The sequence below is a fragment of the Poecilia reticulata genome, linkage group LG3, assembly GCF_000633615.1.
Source record: "Poecilia reticulata strain Guanapo linkage group LG3, Guppy_female_1.0+MT, whole genome shotgun sequence".
Lineage (NCBI taxonomy): Eukaryota > Metazoa > Chordata > Actinopteri > Cyprinodontiformes > Poeciliidae > Poecilia > Poecilia reticulata.
The window spans coordinates 22,777,231-22,796,123 of NC_024333.1; the positions used below are offsets into that span (position 1 = coordinate 22,777,231).

Here is an 18,893-nt window from a genome sequence, read left to right on the forward strand (position 1 = left end):
GCTCTTATTTTTCTCCTTGTAATTTTGAAGGGGAAAAGCCTTGTTGCAGAACTCACATTTTCATCTCAGTCATTTTTCAAATGGGCCATTCAGTGGTTGCAGAATGTGTGGTTTACTTTGTGGCAATCACATTTCTGGTCATACATACCTCTAAGTTTCATTGATACAGCTGCCAATCTGGCAAATTAACAAAGCATATGTTCTAGTGTCTCTGAATTATCCATGGATGCTGTTACAAAAGAACAAAACAATTGGGAAAGGAAAGTGCAAAGTTGTTTGGATATAACATTTTGTGTTTCTCGTGTGTAATAGTACAGGCTTACCACTAGATGACAACAGTTGCTTTAAAGCTTGACTCCAGTTTGCTGCAATCCTTACCGTATTCTTGAGGGGAAATGACCTAGAAAACAGATCACCTTTATTTACATGAACTGTATCCTTCATAGGAGAGTATAGGTTGTAAAATATCAGTTTGGCTTACGAAACAAGTCAATATAATGCATATACATGGAAATAAAGAAGAAATCCACAAGTTTATGGAAACATTTTAAGCTATAAAAGAAATGAAACGCAAACAGCGCAGGTAGGGAATCTAATCAGGCTTGATCAGATAGCCACACATTTCCCCATGGCCTGATTGAGAACTAAAACAAAGCCAAAATTTTTAAATTGACAAAACCATAAAAACAGAAATTTAGCATAATCTGCTGGTACATGAGTCTGTATACAAAGACTGACCTGAAGCACATGATGACACAAATCTCTTGCGTGTTTATTAGAGAGGTGAAAGGATAAAAGCTGCTGCAAGGGCACAAGCTGTCAGTCTGCGGCACACTATGTTGTTTATGAACACATGCGTCCCTCAGAGAGACACAGAGAACTTCAGCTACTGAAATGAACCCTCCAGTACAGGTTTGTTTTTTGTTTTGGCATAAGTTTGTATGTAAATTTCTAGATGGTAGGATATTACATGTTCTATATATTGAAGGTAAAAAAAATTGAAATAAGGAAATGTAGTAGAACAGTACTCAATACTGCAGGCTGAGTGCATACTAACAACAGTTGCTTGCTTGGTTACATGGCTATTCTTTTCCGGTGAATAATTCAATATTTTTCATTAAAAGGTGTATGCAAAAAGAGGTGTAAGACAACATTTCTAATTCTTTTTAAAAAAAATGTCTGATGTGCTGTATGATCCGTCAAAAAATGTAGATGCCTTTATTTGCCTGCATGTGGTTTGTGTGCTGTTTCATGTGCAAAGAAGCCACTAATACCACTAACCGAAAATCTGAGTAGGCCAGCTTTCAAGAGTAAGTAGCCGTCTCCTCCATGGCCGAGTGTTTGGAAGTACCCCTAATCTTTCTCACACCTGTCATGCTCGTGCTGAGCTATAAGTACTGGGACCGTGAGAGGATCCACCAGGTGTCACTGTAGCAGCTCCATATTGACAGCTTCATGAGAAGAGGCAAGGACCACAAAAATAACACTGAGAAACAGAAATATTAGTGAAGACAGGATTTAATTTATCTTTAATCTGCAAAAGACAACCCATTTTTTTTCTTTTTAGTCCTGTAATAAATGAGGATAAAGCTGATTTTTGACAATTAAAAAGTAATTGTCAAAAATTTAGACCAATTTTCTGGTGAAAATTGATCTAAAAACTGAATTAATTCCCACCTAGTTTCTTGGTTTGGATGCTCTAAGTGTTATCAATAATTGTGTTTCATTTAATTTAACGTAAACATATGTTGCGTTTATTGCAACATATGTTTATTACATAGATTCCTTTTAACTCTAGCTTTCTTTCCTCAGTCTTTAAAAGCATGCAAAATATAAAACATTCTAAATGTTTTTTATAAGTTACAACTGCTTTAACTAAATGAATCTGTTGTCTCCTTCCACAGGACATCTGCCCTTTTCCCCTCAAGACACTGATGTCTCACCAGTTCTGATATGCAAGTCTGCAGGTTGAACTGCACAGCTGCATCTGCGGGTTTTGTTGCAGTCAAATGTAACATGTTGACATCTCTGAATGCTTGGCAGCTCATCTCCAGACCAAAACTTGCTTTCCTGTTTGAGAGTGCTTCTGTTTTTCCAAAGTAAACTGAATTCAACCAAACAACATGGAATGAAGCACTAATGTTATAACAAACGGGCTAGATCTGTATTTGGGAGAGCAGGACCACTTGAATGCCTCACTGAGGCATCCAAACTGTCAAACCTGCCGCGTTCAGGTTGATGTTTCTCTGTGGTGGGATTGAGGGAGTGCTGCAGCCTTGGATCCACAGTGGAACCACAATCCGCCAGGGCACCCAGCCTACGGGTCGGAGATGCTCCATGCCAGCAACTACTCCCTTGTGTTGTTGATTCAGCTCAGTCTGCTCTCTTTTGACCTGTTTGTCAACTCCTTCAGTGAGCTGCTAAGGACTGAACCCGCAGTGCAGTTGGTGCTTTTCATGTGAGTCAAACTTTTTTTAAGGTTTCAGCAGGGTAGCAGTAAGAGTAAAACATTTCTACGGTTAGAAACAGCCCACTTACATTGATACCAGAATGAGATCTTCTTTGTCCTTGTTGTTCTTATGGCTGCCAGTTACATAAATATATTTCCTTTCCACAGCATGCAGGACATTTGCATCTTATTTAACCTGATCATCATTCTGCTGATGTTATTCAACACCTACGTGTTCCAGGTTGGCCTGGTTGCCATACTGCTGGAACGATTTAGAGCCCTGATAATGCTCTCCGCTCTCTACCTGACCTTCAGTATCATACTCCACTCCTGGCTTATGGTAAAAACATGAACAAATGGATACAACAACATAAAAATAAACACAAGTTTGATATATGTTTTCTTTTTGTTTTATCAAAAACTTCTGAAGAGATCCTGTATAAGAGACTATTTAGAACGAACAAAAACACATAAAGAGCAAAAACCTACTTTTTGATTTTGGGAAAAGAAAAGACAGATGATCATTTTATCTTTCAACAATTTTTTTATCTGTTGTGATTGATACAAGTACAGCATGGTTTTACATACATGTTAACTAAAAGAATGGCATCAATTATGTTTTCTTACACATTGATTTCAGAATCTGCGCTGGCTAAACACAAACCGATTTATCTGGACAGACGGTCTGCAGGTGCTGTTTGTGTTTCAAAGATCTGGTAAGATCATTTAATTTTTACATCTTAAAAATTTTATCCACACACTGGATTCACATTAGTCTAATGTCAAATTGAAATTATAGTGCCTTGCAAAAGTATTTGTTCCTTTTGAACATTTTCAAATGTTTTGATTTTACAACCCAGTGTCTTCAAAGTGTTTTTTGTACTTGCTTTGTCAGACCAAAGCAAGTATAACATTGTGAAATTGGGAGCAAATGTTAAATAAATGTCATTTCATAATTTATTTATTCAGCTTCTTTTACTCTGAAATCCCTGAGCAAAACTAATTACCGCTTGCAAAATAAGAATTAAACCTATGAAAAGTTGTGTTATGATTAAAACACAACTGTAAATATATTTATGAAGATGCCAATGACATGAAATTCTCTCCAGATGGTGAATCAACTCATACACTCATATTCAAAGAAATAAAACCACAGTGTAATGAGGTGGAATTATACAGATGAAAAATATTGAACTTAAGAAGAAAAGAAGCAAAACCTATTGAAGTCAATCAATAATTACAAAACAGTCATGTACATTTAGTACAAGATAATATAATCTTGTTCAATCCCAAATGGGATTGAAGCTAGGAAGAATGGATCTAAGTCACATCTGAGCAATGTGTGTGACTAGTTTCTTCATGCATGAGCCGTTTTTTTCAGGCAAAAACAAAAGCTTTTGCCTGAAGTATTACATAAATTTCACGATCAATCTTTTTTTCCTATGTATTCTTTTTTTTATTACACTTATGAACATCTATAGCTTGATTTCTTTGCATTCCTGGACTGGAGCTATTATTTCTGACATATTGTGGAAATTACATGCCAATTGCACCTTCAGAAATATACTGACATAGAGAATTATTATGTGTTCAGTCCCTATTGTATCTGTTATATTTTGTGAAGAAAAATTTGACAAAGCTTTGGTCTTTATAAAGTTGGTAGAGACATCCAAAACTCTTCCAGTTGTAATTATAGAGAAAGACTTATTGCACTTAGAGGGGGGGCTTTGTGCTGGTATATCATTTCAGAGCTCCAAAAATACATATGAAATAATAAGTATGAAAAATTTAAATGCAATACAAGGCACTGTCCTTATACATTAGAGTCATTTATCCACCTTTTAAAATACCATTTACCTCATACAAATAAGTATGGAAGGTTTTGGATATTTTACAGCATTCTTGTTTTTGACTCCACTCTTAATATCCATCATAGATCCTCGAGAGAAAAACTTGAACTATTCTGAGCGTTTTGTGAGGGAACTGGTCCCGTCTCATGCATTTAGACTCCAGGCTTTAATATCACCTCCCCATGTGGTGGTTATTTCATACTGTTATAAGCTCATTAGTAGTTAAACAGCATGTAATCCTTATTAAGTGCCACCTCTACTTGTTTAGTCTGTGGCATAAGAGCCATCTAGACTTTTGTGTGGGACTCACTGCTAAATCTCTGTTTATTATGACACCATAAACTTTATCAGGTTTAGTGGTACTTATGTCTAATCTGTGTGGCTCACTTTTAGACCCTGCCTTTTCATAGGGATTTCCTATTTATTTGTCTCTGGATACTGGTAAAATTAACAATTAACAAGTATAGAATTATGCCTCTGATGATTATAAAAAAGTGCTCAAATTGCATCATCGATGCGTTTGGAGATGTTTTATAGTAAGTATACTACCTTCTTAATCTTGTTTGTTTTCCATCTGTGTAGCTTCTGTGTTGTACTATTACTTCTACAAGCGGACCGCAGAGTACCTGGGGGACCCTCGTCTGTATGAGGATTCACCATGGTTGAGAGAAGTGTTTGTTCGGTCCAGGCAGTGATCTGCAGAGGAATCTACAGAATGATACCACAAGCCATAGCTCTAATGGCACTGTAAAGAAATTACCCATGAATAATGCTGAAAAATTTTAATCTCAGCAAACTCTGGTTGTTTTAATTCACCTTGTTTTCAGGTTGAGGAAAAAATTATTTGGCATCTTTTTAGAATTTAGGAAATAACTAATTCACAAACTGGAAGAAAACACAAATGAAAGTCTGAAATACATTTATTGAAACATGAGAAAATGTTCAACATGACAGCCCAAAAATATAATCCATTTGACATTTTCTTTCTCTGGAGAATTGTGCCAAATTTTAAGGTATTTCAGGTATGTATTGAAATTGTAAAATGACTGCCTAAACAGAGTAGAAATATTTTGTAAAACTTACCATTTGTTATATGCTACTTACACAATAGCTTTGTGTCACAACATATTACCACTTAACTTTAAATGCTATCCTAATGTTTATGACAATGTATAATAACATACTGCATTGCAATTTTCACATTTCTTTTATACATCTTTGCAGAATTACAGAATCTCAAATATACAAACCAGGTGACTGATTTTTGCATTTCACTACACAATGTCACTTGTTATTTTGTGAAACAAAATTTTTTTGTTGCAGTCCTTTGAAAAAACTAAATAGTTTTATATGTAATTAAGACTATTTGTGTCGCTCTGAGTTTAATTTTTATGGCTTGATCAGCCCCATTTTTGACACATTCATTTGTTTTATTTCAAAACGCAATAAAAATGCAATAAAATTTCATCTGAAATGCAGTGCTGTCTTCATAAAATGTGTTTGGTTAAAGTGTTTCATCCTCTGCTTGAGCACTTGCATTGAAGCATGATGCCAGTTTACTCATCCGAGTTTGACGCTTCGCCTCACTGATCTCTTCATTCAGGGATGAGTCCTGGAAATCAAACTATGAATCAAAAAAGAAAAGAAAAAGAGTTTGAAACAATGGCTTTTTGTTTGTCTGTTACAAGAAACACTATGCAAATGTTCTGGGTAACTATGCAATGAAGGGCAACAGTTTCTGTGTAAATAAATACAAACTTAAAACTTGGAAAGATAACTGAAGAAGTCTGGAAAAATAATCTGAACATCAGAAACACCTGACACAATGTTCATAAGTAAATAGATTAGAACAGAATATATTTTATTGATCCTCAAATGGAAATTGCTTAGCTGTTGACAAGATTGTGTGATGTGTTAGTGTGTGTTAATAAATCAAAACTCACTTACACTGATTGCATTTTTATAATATTTATCCCCCTCTTCTAGTTGTCCAGACTGAAAAAAAGTCCAAATATATGATTAATGAGGGTTAGGGTAAAAACATTTTATGTACTATATTTTTTTGTCCTTCAGAATTAAACAGATTTTTTAAATGAACTAATTTAACTCTTTTAAAGTTCGTTTCCAGCTTTACAACAAACCCCATCCACTATTTTTATTTTATTTCTGACTTGAACTTCAATGTCTATTTCATGCAAGCTTTGTCCCCATGTTAGTGTAAGAAAATGTTTTTGCTAAGTACAAAAAAAAATTAAAAATTCAGTCTAACAACATTCTGGTATATCCTGTCCTGCAAACCCCACAGAGGTCAGACCAGAACTGAAATTGATTGTGGGTTTAAAGAGTAGTAATCACTCACCTTAAGGCTGATTAAAGACAGGTAAGCCCACACCTCTGCATTTGCTGAGTTCAAAAGAGTGGCCACAGCTAAAGCTTCCTCAGCAACACACAGCTCCCCCAACTACACAAAAACAAATCAAGACTTTAATTTTTTTCAATGTCAACAAGACTCTTCAGAGTTCAGAGACAGTGTATGTCTGTTTGACAGAACAAAAATAAAATAGTCCTAAATTGGGTGTGTTTACCTCCACTGTCACCAGCTCACCAGCTCTTCTAAACTGAATCTAACACTTCATAATATACCATGTTAAACCTGCTCAATATAGAAAATCTTCAATAAACTAATTTAAAAGCTTAAGAAAATTTAACTAAAGCCACTTTTTCACGATTACCAATGTGAACTTTTACCCTGTAGCAGGCTTTGCCGAGGCCCAACCAGGTCAGGCACGATGGGGACTGCTCACATGCCTGCAGGAAGACTTCTTTGGCTTGCATAAACTGAAGAATAAATATCATAAACATAGTGTTAGTGACAAAAAAAAATAAAAATAAATAAATATTTTTTGAAAAATGTAAAAAAAAAAAAAAAAAAAAGCAAAACTATTTTATTTCAGAGTTGTGGAGAAAAATTAAATCTTATATCTCACTTACAGCTCAGGTCAAAACACAATAACCAACATCTAACCTTTTCCTCAAGAATATAGATAGCTCCCAGGCGAAGGAAAACGATGTGAGTGTCTGAAGGTGGCTCTGGAAAGACCATGCTCCACTCATAACACTCCCGGGCTTCAGTAAATGCGCCTTGCAGGTAGTGGCAGTGACCTTTCAAGGCCCAGGCATCTGGGTACTGATCATGTCATGGACAATTAAATAAGAAGACAGAATAAATAGCTTAAATCCCATTTTCCAACTTAAAAATACATGCTTTTCAGTTTTTCTGAATAATGTTACTTTAACTTTAAATTGAAATCTTATGAAATTAAAGTTAGAAAGATCTAGATTACACTGCCATTATATTTATGGAAACTGATTAACACCTTTCTATTAGAGAAATGGAGGCTTAAGTGTACATCTAAATGTACAACATTTCCACAAAAATCACTGCAGAACTGCAGCGATTTGCTAAAGGAGAATTATTTTATTACTTTAAAAGGGCCGTGATATTACCCAAACATATATTGTAGCTGATCCAATCTTAAAACTTCAGAGGTTTATAGGCTTTTGCTGAGAACAACAAAGCAGTAAAATTGAATTTTACAACCGGAGAAGAAATACTTTGTACACCAGAGGGTGATATTTCACCTTTTAGTGAGTTCAACTAAGCAGTAAGCAACATCATATAAAACACTATGTGCGCTTTATTTCTTAAGATTTATGTTAAATCTAAAATAAAAGAGGAGTCACCAAAATAGACTGTTCCAAAAGCTGCAAATAACATGGAAACTATATGGTAATGGTCTTTCTGTCTTAAATCAATAAGAAGGAAATGTGGAAGTACCTGACTTTTGTAAAACAGTGCTTCTTTCACGCTGTCAATAGCACTGCTGTAGTCACCTTTGAGCAGCTGGAACTGGGCTAGGCTATAATAGTAGGCCACACTGCAACCTCCTTTAGAACCCAGCAGCTCTTGGGACAAAGCGTGTTCTGCCATCTGCCAAAAGAGCACAGTTAGTTCTAAAACTATTTATTTCATCTTGTTGATTTTTACAGCTCAGAATTAGAGTATCCAAATGTTTATTTATTGAATGATGCAGTGTTTGCAATAGAATATTACATCAAACTAATTTTTTTGACTTTCTATGACTATGACTATAACTTAGAGAGGACAAATGATTTGACAGCATTTAAACAATTGGACCCTCTTGTTGTGGGATTATACACTGCTAAATCAAATAGGTTTGAATACCTGTAGGGCATTGTTCTGCAGCAAGAACTTCAATGTTTGTGTGAAAATGGAAGAGGTGAGTTTAGTTGAAGTAGTCCACGATTTGTCACTATGAATTGACGGCTCTCTGCTGTCGTCCATGTCGTGATCTGGGAACTCAGGCTCTGTCAGAAAAACACCATCAGTCTTAAATGCGCTGTCATGTGTGGCTTATATTTTACCGTATGCCTGGATGCTTGCTCTAATGTTACACCTCACCTTGTTCAGCTATTTGAGGTGGTGCAGGATTATCTGTCTCCTGCTCATCATGCTGGGCCTTTGCTTCCTCAGTGCTGTCATCGCTTGGTTTAGTCTTGTCATCTGCATATGCCCCGTTTGCTTCCTCTGCCCCAAAAACCTTTTTGGCCTCTAGAAATGCTCTTTCAGGCAGGAAGGCTTCGTTTAGACTTAAATGGAGCAAACCTAGAAGGCGGATCCAAACAAGTTACAATATGTAGTGTACATTACCCCTGCTTTTAATTACCATTTGTTAGAGGTTAAGCAAAGATGGATATAATTTTCTTAAGAATATTTGCACTAGGACTTTACTAGTTTCTGGACTGTACACCTCAGTGTTGCTGATTTTAAAATCTGTGCTTCATTGTAATTTATTTGAGCTGTTGTTTGCAGCATTTCTGTAAACATTGTCATGTAAAAATTGTATACATCTTCTGTTTAAGAATTGCTTAACTTCAGAACATAATTGTTGTAGAGTACCCTCAACATTCTACATATCTAAATGTTTTATTTCAGTAGTATAATCTCACATGCAGCATGAAAACTGCAACATTTTTATTAAAATGTCCTATATTTTTGCAAACATCCTGATGTATGTAGATCCTCCATAACATACAACAGCGGTACAAAGGTCTGCCACTTTTTTCACTTTGACCCTACAGTGCACTGACTTGAAGACAATACATTTATATCAAACAATAAGCAATGGTTCCATTGGAAATTCAAATCTTTAGGATTTTATCACAAAAAACAAATAAAAACCTCTACCTTTCAGACAGATTTCTACTATCAGTGTAAGTATATAAGTCTAAGCAAATGCATTTAAGAAAATAGCAGACACAGAGCACAGATCATTCAGATATTGTTGCAGACCACTAGACTTCACTCCATTGTGGAAAATATGAGCAGGATGTTATGTAAAGTGGTCCCCACATTGGTGAGAAATCCTGATTGTGAACTGACCCATCAGCGTCCAAGCTTCCACACTGGGCGGTTCTAGGCTGGTGGCTCGCTCCAAGAAGGTCTGAGCTTCATTGTAACGTTCAAACATCACGGCCACAACCCCACACATCATCAAACTGGACAAATAAGTAAAAACAGAAACAAACTACATGATCAACTATACAGCAACAACAAAGGTTGATGATTTTCTGTGGTTTACGACTTGATCATCAAAGAGAGAAACATTTACACATTACTAACTATACAAACCTGACTAATTAAAATGTAACTTTGTTTAGATAAATTCATAATCCACAGCATAAATGAAGCACTTCTAACCTGGGCTGGTGTGTTTGCTGGATGGATACAGCGTCATGGTAACACTCTTTAGCTTTCATATAGTCCCCGGTCAACATGTACAGGCTTCCCCACTCAAACTTGTACAAAGGTTCATCAGGGTGCCTCACCACTAACTGAAGATAAAAAAAACACAGATCCCCAATTAGTCTGCCAGCCAGATTCATCAGCTTCCTTCACTGCTGTGTTTAATATCTTAGATTCATTTTTTCCTGTTCTTGTACCTCTTGGTAGTACTGAGCCGCCTGTTGATAATTGCTTGTAAGTTGTGCCTCTTTAGCAAAATGTCTCAGCTGACTAGATTCCAACTTCATTTCATCAGTGCAGTCTTCTGCCACGTCACTGGAATAAATCTGCAAAGAAGGTGAAGATAAAGATCACTAAAAAATCCAAACAATATCCTTAAACAAATGATGGCAATGGTAATGGGCTGCACAGTGGCGCAGTTGGTAGAGCTGTCGCCTTGCAGCAAGAAGGTTCTGGGTTCGATTCCCGGCCCTGGTCTTTCTGCATGGAGTTTGCATGTTCTCCCTGTGCMTGCGTGGGTTTTCTCTGGGTACTCTGGTTTCCTCCCACAATCCAAAAACATGACTAATGTATAGTCTTAATTGGCCTCTCCAAATTGTCCCTAGGTGTGAGTGTGTGTGTGTGCGTGGTTGTTTGTCCTGTGTCTCTGTGTTGCCCTGTGACAGACTGGTGACCTGTCCAGTGTGTACCCTGCCTCTCGCCCGGAACGTTGGCTGGAGATAGGCACCAGCACCCCTCCTGACCCCATTAAGGGACAAGAGTGTAAATAAAATGGATGGAATGGCGATGGTAATACCTTGTTGAGAGCCACATGCATTTCATCCACTAGGTAGACGTAGAGCTTGCTGACAAATTCTTTCACCTCTTGAGGATCAGTGAGAGGCTTGGACCGCTGCATTTTGTCACGTACAATCTTTACCACTGCTCGCTACAAGCCAGAAACATGCAAATATTTTAATTGAATTTGACGAAAGAAGATTCCTTTACAAAAAGAGCAAAACAAAAACATTTTATTAATAGATATATCATAGATTCAGCCCAAGAAATCATTTTAAACCTCAAACCTTGATTTGCTCCTTGAAGGTGAAGTATCTTCCAGAGACATTAAGACCTCCCATCACCTCGGCCAAAATTTGCTCTTTGCTAACGCTTTCCTGCAGCTCGTTCTTTGCTCCAAATATTTCGGCAAACTGTTCAGAGACAGCATCCACCGCATTGCCTACTTGGGTGTGAAAGTCCAGCACAGCCTACAAGAGCACACATTAGAGACAAGAAATCTGAGAGTGAGAAACCTTTCCTGACTGCAAGATATAATATATGCATATTTTTATTGAAATGTATATGGGTTTCCCACCTTTTCTGCTCTGCTAGGACCAGCTGGACGTTTGGGTTTGGGGGGGATCAGTACCTTCACCCTGTAGGATTTGAAAACACTTATTTTAAGTTCACATTCAGAAAGGAACAAAAAGAAAGACAGATAAGGAAGTAAACGGACATTTTAACAGTTGTTTAAGGCGTGAATGATAATGTTAACTCAGAAAAGAATGCAACACCAAATATGTAATCTAGAGATTTCCTCAAATTGCATACCCAACAAACAATTCACTTGATCTTTACCAGAGTTGTTGGTAACTCATTAGATTATGCTAGTGATCCTCAAAGGTGTCATGATGGGCGCTTTTTTAAATGTTTTGACTGTAGAACTAATGTATAGTCTTTCAGTATTACCACTTGGACTTCTTTCTCCATTACACATTCGTCAAATCTTAATTTTCATGGTAACCGGATGAGCCATGTCAGGTAAAAGTGATTCCTCGTGTGCAAATACAGTTACAGCAGCTGTCTGAATAATTATGATCACTGCATAAGTGTGAATAAACTGAGAGAGATTGGGGGAAAGGTGGAACAAAAATAAAGATATTACTATTTTTTTTGTCTCCATATGGTGAATTAGTTTTTATTATATTCTTGAGTTTCTTTATTCAAATGAGCTGTAGTCATTATCAGGTTTTTTGAAATATGGCACATCTTTTATWACTTCCATTTTTGAATACATAACAGATGGTTGTACAGTCAACTTGTGTGTCTTTACTTGTGTGCTTTCATATTTTGAGAAAACATATAAGCTAGCTCACATTTTTTGCCAAAACAAAATGAAGAAAGTAAATAATAACAGCAAATTCTGAATCATCAAATAAATGTAGATTTTTTTTCTTTTTGCAGAAATAAAATACAAAAGTGTTACACAATTACTGTAACTGTCTCAAGAAAATGAAAATCTTTGTAACCTTAGAAATTATTCAACTTTTGTTATTTAATGTGTGCTAAGATGTAAACTTTTCACAAGAGATGAGCTTACAGACATGGGGATTAATTGCAGTACTTTAACTGTGTTAATGCATATTACCTTCGAGCCAGTTCCTCAGGGGATGTTTTTGGTACCAGTGGTCTACTCAAGGACATCTCAATAATAACATATGTTTTGGCTTCCAAGTACATCTGTCAATGACAACAAAGGTAAAAGATTAAAGTAAAAATCTGCAAAGCAAAAGTTTGAATGTGTCTCTGCTGCTCTATGCTGCAACTAAAATCAAAGTGTGCAGCACAGCATACTTAATAACATCATATTTTTGTCAGGAGCTACTGGAGCACCAAGCTGCCTTCTTTATCAGAAACTTACATTTCCTTCTACATTGACTTTTGTCTCAGTTTCAGATGTGCTTTCAGAAGCTTCATCACATGTGGTGGTCTTGGGAGGAGCAACACTCTGCTGCTATATTTAAAAAGATCACATTATTACACATACAACAAAACATTTCTCATTGCAAGTGTGAATTTAACTTTGCAGTAGTAACTCATCCTTGACAATTAGCACATTCCTGACCTTTTTAGACTGGTCCTTGACTCCCTTGCTGCTTGGATCATAGTTCTTTGCTCCTTTTTTGGGAGGTCCCATTGCTATGCTTGCTCGAGATTTGGCCAGGACAGTTGCTATTTTAGCCTGCTCCTTTAACACACTGGCTTTCCGCTTGGTCTGTAAGTTTAAAATCAACACATAGTTCACTTTAACAAGAAGTAAAAGAAGAAACCAGAAAAAAAATGTAAAAACGTAAGTAGAGTTTTTGATAAGCCCATTTCACAGACAAAACTATCACAAAGTGAAAATAACTATTGATATTAACCACCCATATAAAATATAAAATAAAACACAGGGAAAATAAATATTAAGAAAAAATTAAAACAAGAAAATGTACAGGCTCGTTTTGAATTCATAGAGTCAGTTAAATGTATCTTTGGAGGAAGATTAATCCACAATCTTAGCATCACTTGCTGAAAGATTTGGCTTGTATGTATATGGGAATATATTGTTTTATAGATAATATAAGTTTCAGCACTAGAAGCTATGCAAATGAAAAAACAAAAAAATGACTACTATTACAGTGTTTTTTGAGACCTTGTTCAGAAGCTCGCTCTCATAGAAAGGATGAACAGTGTATGCTCCTCTGATGCGGGAGACTCCAGGATACAACAACCGCCCCGTGTCAACAAATATCAAACCATGAAAGGGGATCTCTGGGTTCTCATCACCTAACTATAAACAGAGACAATTAAAACATTCATCTGCAGTTCAACAGTAGTATGATTAACTGAACTGCTGCCTCTTTGTTTGCCACAAACAGATATCTCTTTAGCAGTACTAAAATATCCACAGAAAATAGAAAATTTATATTTTTACCCTTGATAGTGGAATCGAAGTCCTCATTAATTCCACTGGCCACAGTCGGCTATCTGTGATTTTTTCTTTCAATCTACAAATATAATCAAAATACAATTTTCAGTAGTTTGAGATACATTTTTTTAAATGTATCTCAAACTAAACAAATGTATTCCAGTTGGCTTGTTTCTTAATTTGCTCACAATGTAGCAATATTTTTCCTCCATTTGAATCATGGAGCAAAATTCACTGTTTTCTGGAAACTGAATTTTGTTAAAAACCTAAGTTTACTTTAGTTTTGGGGGAGATTATCTTTTTTGTTCTTAAGGACAAATGTATTAGGATTTTAAAATGCCTTTTTACTGACTTTCACTTTGCAAAAAAAACAAAAAAGAAGTTGAATGTTCGGTTGACCTGGAAGCTGCATTGGCATCCAGGAAGCATCGAATCTCTGTGTCCCATCTCACTCTGTTCTTTGTAATCTCTGCTTCATGACGAAATGGTAGGTCCTGCATGAACATTCAGGTCTTAAAATTTCCTTGTGTGTTCAAACCTTACTCTGATGGCTATAGCTAAGCTTGTTTCTACAATTGTTTAAAGGTATAAGTAAATGAAAATTCAAGTAAAAGGTGCTTGTTGTTACCTCTAAACTAGTTAGCTCTCCATCCTCATGATCAATGGGCTCTGGCTGGCAAAATGACCCAGGTAAAAAATGATTCCCTGGTGCCAATAAAGATAGAAGGGGTCTCCTCTTCCGACGGCCTTTGCCCTCCCTCAGACCCCCTGGCTTCAGATGGCCTTCAGAAAACATCAGTGCTTGATCATGCTAAGACACAGAGAGAGGGAAATATTCCCATATTTTAAAATTCATCATCACAGAAACATATTGATTTGTCATCCTGTACATTTTTAATGGAATAGCTGTAACATGACGTATTAGGATACAAAAGTAAAACTCACTTCTGCAGTTAGAGGAACCTCCAGAGCGGCGAAGTATGCAAAGGGGCTGTGAGCTGAACCAGCCGGCAGCGTCCATGTGTCAGGCACTGAAAACGCTGTTTCCACAGTTACCTTCATGATGATACAGGTTGATAATTCGGGTTCAGTGAGCAGTGGTTCCAACACGCTGACAAAAACTTCCAGGGTTGGTTGCTAAATGGGATGAAATGATGCAGCAAGCCACTGTTTAGCATTTATAGACATATTTAGAAAGTAAAATATGATTTAATTTATATCCTCTTTGAATTCCACCCTAAACAAACTATTACAACACTTTATCAAAAACTGAAAACATATGATACAACTCAAGTCATGATATACTACATATATAAAAATAATTTAAAAAAATATCTATTTCTATTGAATAAAGACTTTGTATTTTTTTAAATGTAATGAGTAACTAACTTTACGGCTGATTCCCTGCCGAGATTCTTTAATCCCAGGACTGACCATTGGATTGACTGGAACCGTACTTGAAAAGCTGCATTGACCTGAAGGACAACAGAAAGTCATAAAAGCCTTGGAAGTCCTCCCTCCTCATTCTACAAAATCAGTTTTTGTTTATTCCACCTACATCTGGTTTAAAAGAAGACTCACTCTTCTGACATAGCAGCACCAGAGCAGAAAAAATAGTAATTTCTTAAAGGAGAAACTGTACCTTGCAATAGTGGGAACAAATCCACCACAGCTTGTCCCAGTACCGATGTTTTCAGCTCACCTTTTCTTCCCTCATGCACGACCTCCACCACTGTAACTGACCACAAAATATAAAACTATTGCACTTGTGATTGCACATAGAACGAATTAAACACTACTGATGATGAGACACATGGATGACATTAGGTTTTATATTTGATACATTAAGCTTACATATGATTGACTTTTGGAGAATGTCACTGAAAGACTGGGCGTCATTTAGTGAGTTATAGGTGCAAGTAAAGTCGTAATCAATAGTGTGCTTCATAGGGTTGGCATGTTTCTTTTCTGACTCCCCCAGGTTCATCTCTTCTATCGCAGCATGCAGGAAACTCACCAAATTGTCTCCCTTCTTCCCTTGCTGAAAACAAAATCAACATATAATATAGCATTTAAGAATATTCCTGCCGTTTGGGCAGTCGGACAGACATACGGACAGATAGCTGTAACTACAATTTAACCAACGTTCAAATGACTTACTATGTTACGTCCACATTTTGCAGTTATATTTATCAACACGTGTGTTTTATCGTGTTTTATCGTCTCTTCAGGTGTGTGTACTGTTGACATTTTTAACGGAGAAAAAGTTAACAAGCTAACGCTTTCAGTTAGGTTCTAAGGCAGGCCGAATAAACACGTGTCCATGGCAACAGTGATTCAGCCAATGGTGGGTTCAAGAACCTCGGTTATCACACTACGACAGTTTACAAAGTCAAGAGCCCATATTTTTACTGATCGTCTTGGGGTAATGGTATTTCTTCCTCAAATAGAAAAACAAAAAGGGACTGTTGTATTTTTTTTTAATTTAGAGAAAAAGTGTTAGTAAAACGACGTTTACTACTTTTACTAAAAGTTACAAGAACTTTTGCCACTTTAGATTTTGTAATTAAGTAAACGTGACAGCAGGTGTCACTGTTTCTCAATCTGACTAAATGCAAAAAGCCTTACCGCCATACCTCAAATAAAAAATAAAATAAAATACTTTGAGCATTTGCATACAATTAGTCGACTTTAATTGTCTTAGTAAATTGTAGTGATTTATTGGATAATTCAAAACAACACCAAAATAAACAAACAAACAAAAAAAAAAGCATAAAAAGTTTTTGTGACACAGCGTCTTCTTCTGTGCCTAAGAACCATTGGCATGTTTTAAATTATCTCTGTATAAAGTAAGGCAAACCTAAGCATTTTTGGATTTTGAGTGACAAGTGCACCAACATCTCAAATTTACCCTGTAAAACACCCTCCAGTACGGAGGGGGCGCTCCAACTCTGGATTAGTGCACGTCGTTAACCTAAACGACTTCCCCAACTGTTTCCGGAAGTTTTATTATCAATGATTTTGTCACTCGTGTGAGATTGAAACACTTCTACGGTGTTTGTTGTCCGTTGCTGTGAAGATGTCTTATAACTACGTGGTAACAGCGCAGAAGCCCACGGCAGTGAACGCCTGCATCACAGGTAAATATGACTGATCCGTGCAGGACTGGGACGTTGGCAACCTGCGGGCAAATTGAGCTCCCGCGCTGCAGCCATAGCGCTCAACACAGGCCTGTTGTAGCACTTAGCTGCTGGCTTGTAGCTCAAATGTTTACCTGTAATATTAGGCGGAGTGCTTTATATGCAGTGTACGGCATGGCTATCTGTAATTATTTTCGCAACTCAAATACGATCGATTAAATCRTGGTTATTATTTTTGGCTAGCTGTTTTTATACAACAGCAGATAATTAAATTGCACATAGCCGCTCCAATCTTCTAAACATAACTCTGGTARCACTTGGAAATCTCATTTGGCTTAAAATAGGTTACAAGAAAGTCGAAACAATGCTCAAAATTACGTCCTATCAAACATAATCTCACATTTTGTGATTTATTTTTTAGAACTTAGCATGGTTTCTTTCACTTTCAACTAAACATTAGATAATGACTTGGTTTACGCAGTTACTCTAGGAGAGATTATCAATCAAGTTATGAGAAATGTGTGTACTAGAGCAAAAAAAAAAACAATCTACATATACATTATACAATTATACACTACTTTTATTAAGAAGTACATACGGAAGTCAGATGGAAGCTCAAGGTAAAACTACACGTTTTCGCTCTGTATTTTAATGTCTGAGTGGTATTTTGGACTGCATAGTACTAAGAAAACGTATATCTACCAGAAAGTCTTTGGGTTCTGATCTCTCCTGACACTTTTTATTTTCCTCTTTTCTCTGTGAATGAAGTACTCTGGATTGCTTTCACACTTGTACAATATGTTCATTATGTAAAATTGCCTCTAAATTATATTTCCATGTTTAGACAAACCCCTACCAGCTCCTTCTTGGAGCTTCACTCAGGTAGAGGTTAAAATGTTCTGCTGAGACATTTATTCCTTRGTGTGAATTTTGTAATTACATTTATCTGCAGTCTTGACAGACCTGCTCAGTGTCTCAATTCAGTAGTTATTGCAGTGTCTTCTTTTTTTCATATTATTTCAAATGTCTTGAATGCAAATACTGCACACTCGGGATATACGAAGCTTTTGGGATATTCTCTTACTGCTCTGGATGCCCACAATTGATCTATATTTGTAGATCAAATATCTAAAAATATTTGATCTCCAAATACAATATTTGGAGATCAAATTAATTTCACAACCACTATTTGTAGTGGCTGTGAAACTGAAGCTCATAAAACTTTGTAGGCACATTTTAGTTAAGGAAAAATGTATGTTATTATAATAGATATTGGTATTGCATTGATAGGCAAAAGTATTGCGATTATATATTTTTCAAAAATTGCAGTCCTACTTTTGGTTCTTTTAATTTATAATGCATTCATTCATTTAAAATGAATATAGTTAAAATTCTCAACTAGAGCTGTGAAAGAGAGGCCTTCAGTTTTTGACAGATAACTGTGTCAAAAACTTTTTTTCCGCTTTTCTCTGCTGAACAAAATGTAATATCCGTCTTGTAAATGTTGCAATGTTTTTTGCAGGTCACTTCACCTCTGCTGAGGACCTTAATTTGCTCATCGCTAAAAACACACGTTTGGAGATCTATGTGGTCACAGCTGAGGGACTTAGACCTGTCAAGGAAGTTGGCATGTACGGCAAAATTGCTGTCATGGAGCTCTTCCGTCCAAAGGTAGGAATTACACAAATGCATAAGCCATTTAAAGTTTTCTTGCCTCGGTTACATTCACTTATTTATTAAAAAGACAAAGGGAGAGGAACAACATAGTTTATGAAGAGCTCAAATTGGAAGTTTCCTGGGGGGACTTGAGGGAATAAAAAGCAAGTTCAAAGGCTTTTAAAAGTAATTTCTAAGTTAGCTTTTCCATTTGTCTATTTCCAGAAATTCTGCAACAGCT

At 36.4% G+C, this 18,893-nt stretch overlaps 3 protein-coding genes across 4 annotated transcripts in view; 2 read left to right on the plus strand and 1 right to left on the minus strand.

Annotated features, from left to right (window-relative positions):
* The first annotated feature begins 776 nt into the window (after nucleotides 1–776).
* On the plus strand, nucleotides 777–5,766 carry LOC103462704 (transmembrane protein 138). Its single transcript, XM_008405647.2, has 5 exons — nucleotides 777–912; nucleotides 1,905–2,458; nucleotides 2,618–2,789; nucleotides 3,090–3,165; nucleotides 4,882–5,766. Exons 2-5 carry the CDS (start codon nucleotides 2,331–2,333, stop codon nucleotides 4,992–4,994), a joined length of 489 nt encoding a protein of 162 aa, XP_008403869.1. The 5' UTR covers nucleotides 777–912; nucleotides 1,905–2,330; the 3' UTR covers nucleotides 4,995–5,766.
* cfap70 (cilia and flagella associated protein 70) lies at nucleotides 5,202–16,181 on the minus strand. 2 transcript variants are annotated; one of them, XM_008405650.1, is made up of 26 exons: nucleotides 16,017–16,181; nucleotides 15,711–15,897; nucleotides 15,499–15,594; nucleotides 15,246–15,331; nucleotides 14,802–14,993; nucleotides 14,485–14,667; nucleotides 14,256–14,350; nucleotides 13,863–13,935; nucleotides 13,581–13,718; nucleotides 13,011–13,160; nucleotides 12,807–12,896; nucleotides 12,534–12,625; nucleotides 11,481–11,541; nucleotides 11,191–11,373; nucleotides 10,923–11,054; nucleotides 10,324–10,452; nucleotides 10,082–10,215; nucleotides 9,764–9,879; nucleotides 8,783–8,986; nucleotides 8,546–8,688; nucleotides 8,138–8,290; nucleotides 7,325–7,486; nucleotides 7,048–7,137; nucleotides 6,659–6,760; nucleotides 6,247–6,294; nucleotides 5,202–5,923 (listed from the first exon to the last, which is right to left on the minus strand). In XM_008405650.1, exons 1-26 carry the CDS (start codon nucleotides 16,104–16,106, stop codon nucleotides 5,804–5,806), a joined length of 3,249 nt encoding a protein of 1,082 aa, XP_008403872.1. In that variant the 5' UTR covers nucleotides 16,107–16,181; the 3' UTR covers nucleotides 5,202–5,803. The 2 variants fall into 2 exon arrangements, with proteins under 2 accessions (XP_008403872.1, XP_008403871.1); XM_008405649.1 differs by having other exon boundaries at nucleotides 12,807–12,899.
* A 642-nt stretch (nucleotides 16,182–16,823) lies between these two features.
* ddb1 (damage-specific DNA binding protein 1) overlaps nucleotides 16,824–18,893 on the plus strand; it is a 47,575-nt gene continuing 45,505 nt past the window's right edge. Inside the window, exons 1-2 of the mRNA XM_008405646.2 lie at nucleotides 16,824–16,996; nucleotides 18,519–18,667. Of these exons, the coding sequence (XP_008403868.1) occupies nucleotides 16,936–16,996; nucleotides 18,519–18,667 (210 nt within the window). The 5' untranslated portion in view covers nucleotides 16,824–16,935. The remainder of the gene's footprint in view (nucleotides 16,997–18,518; nucleotides 18,668–18,893) is intronic.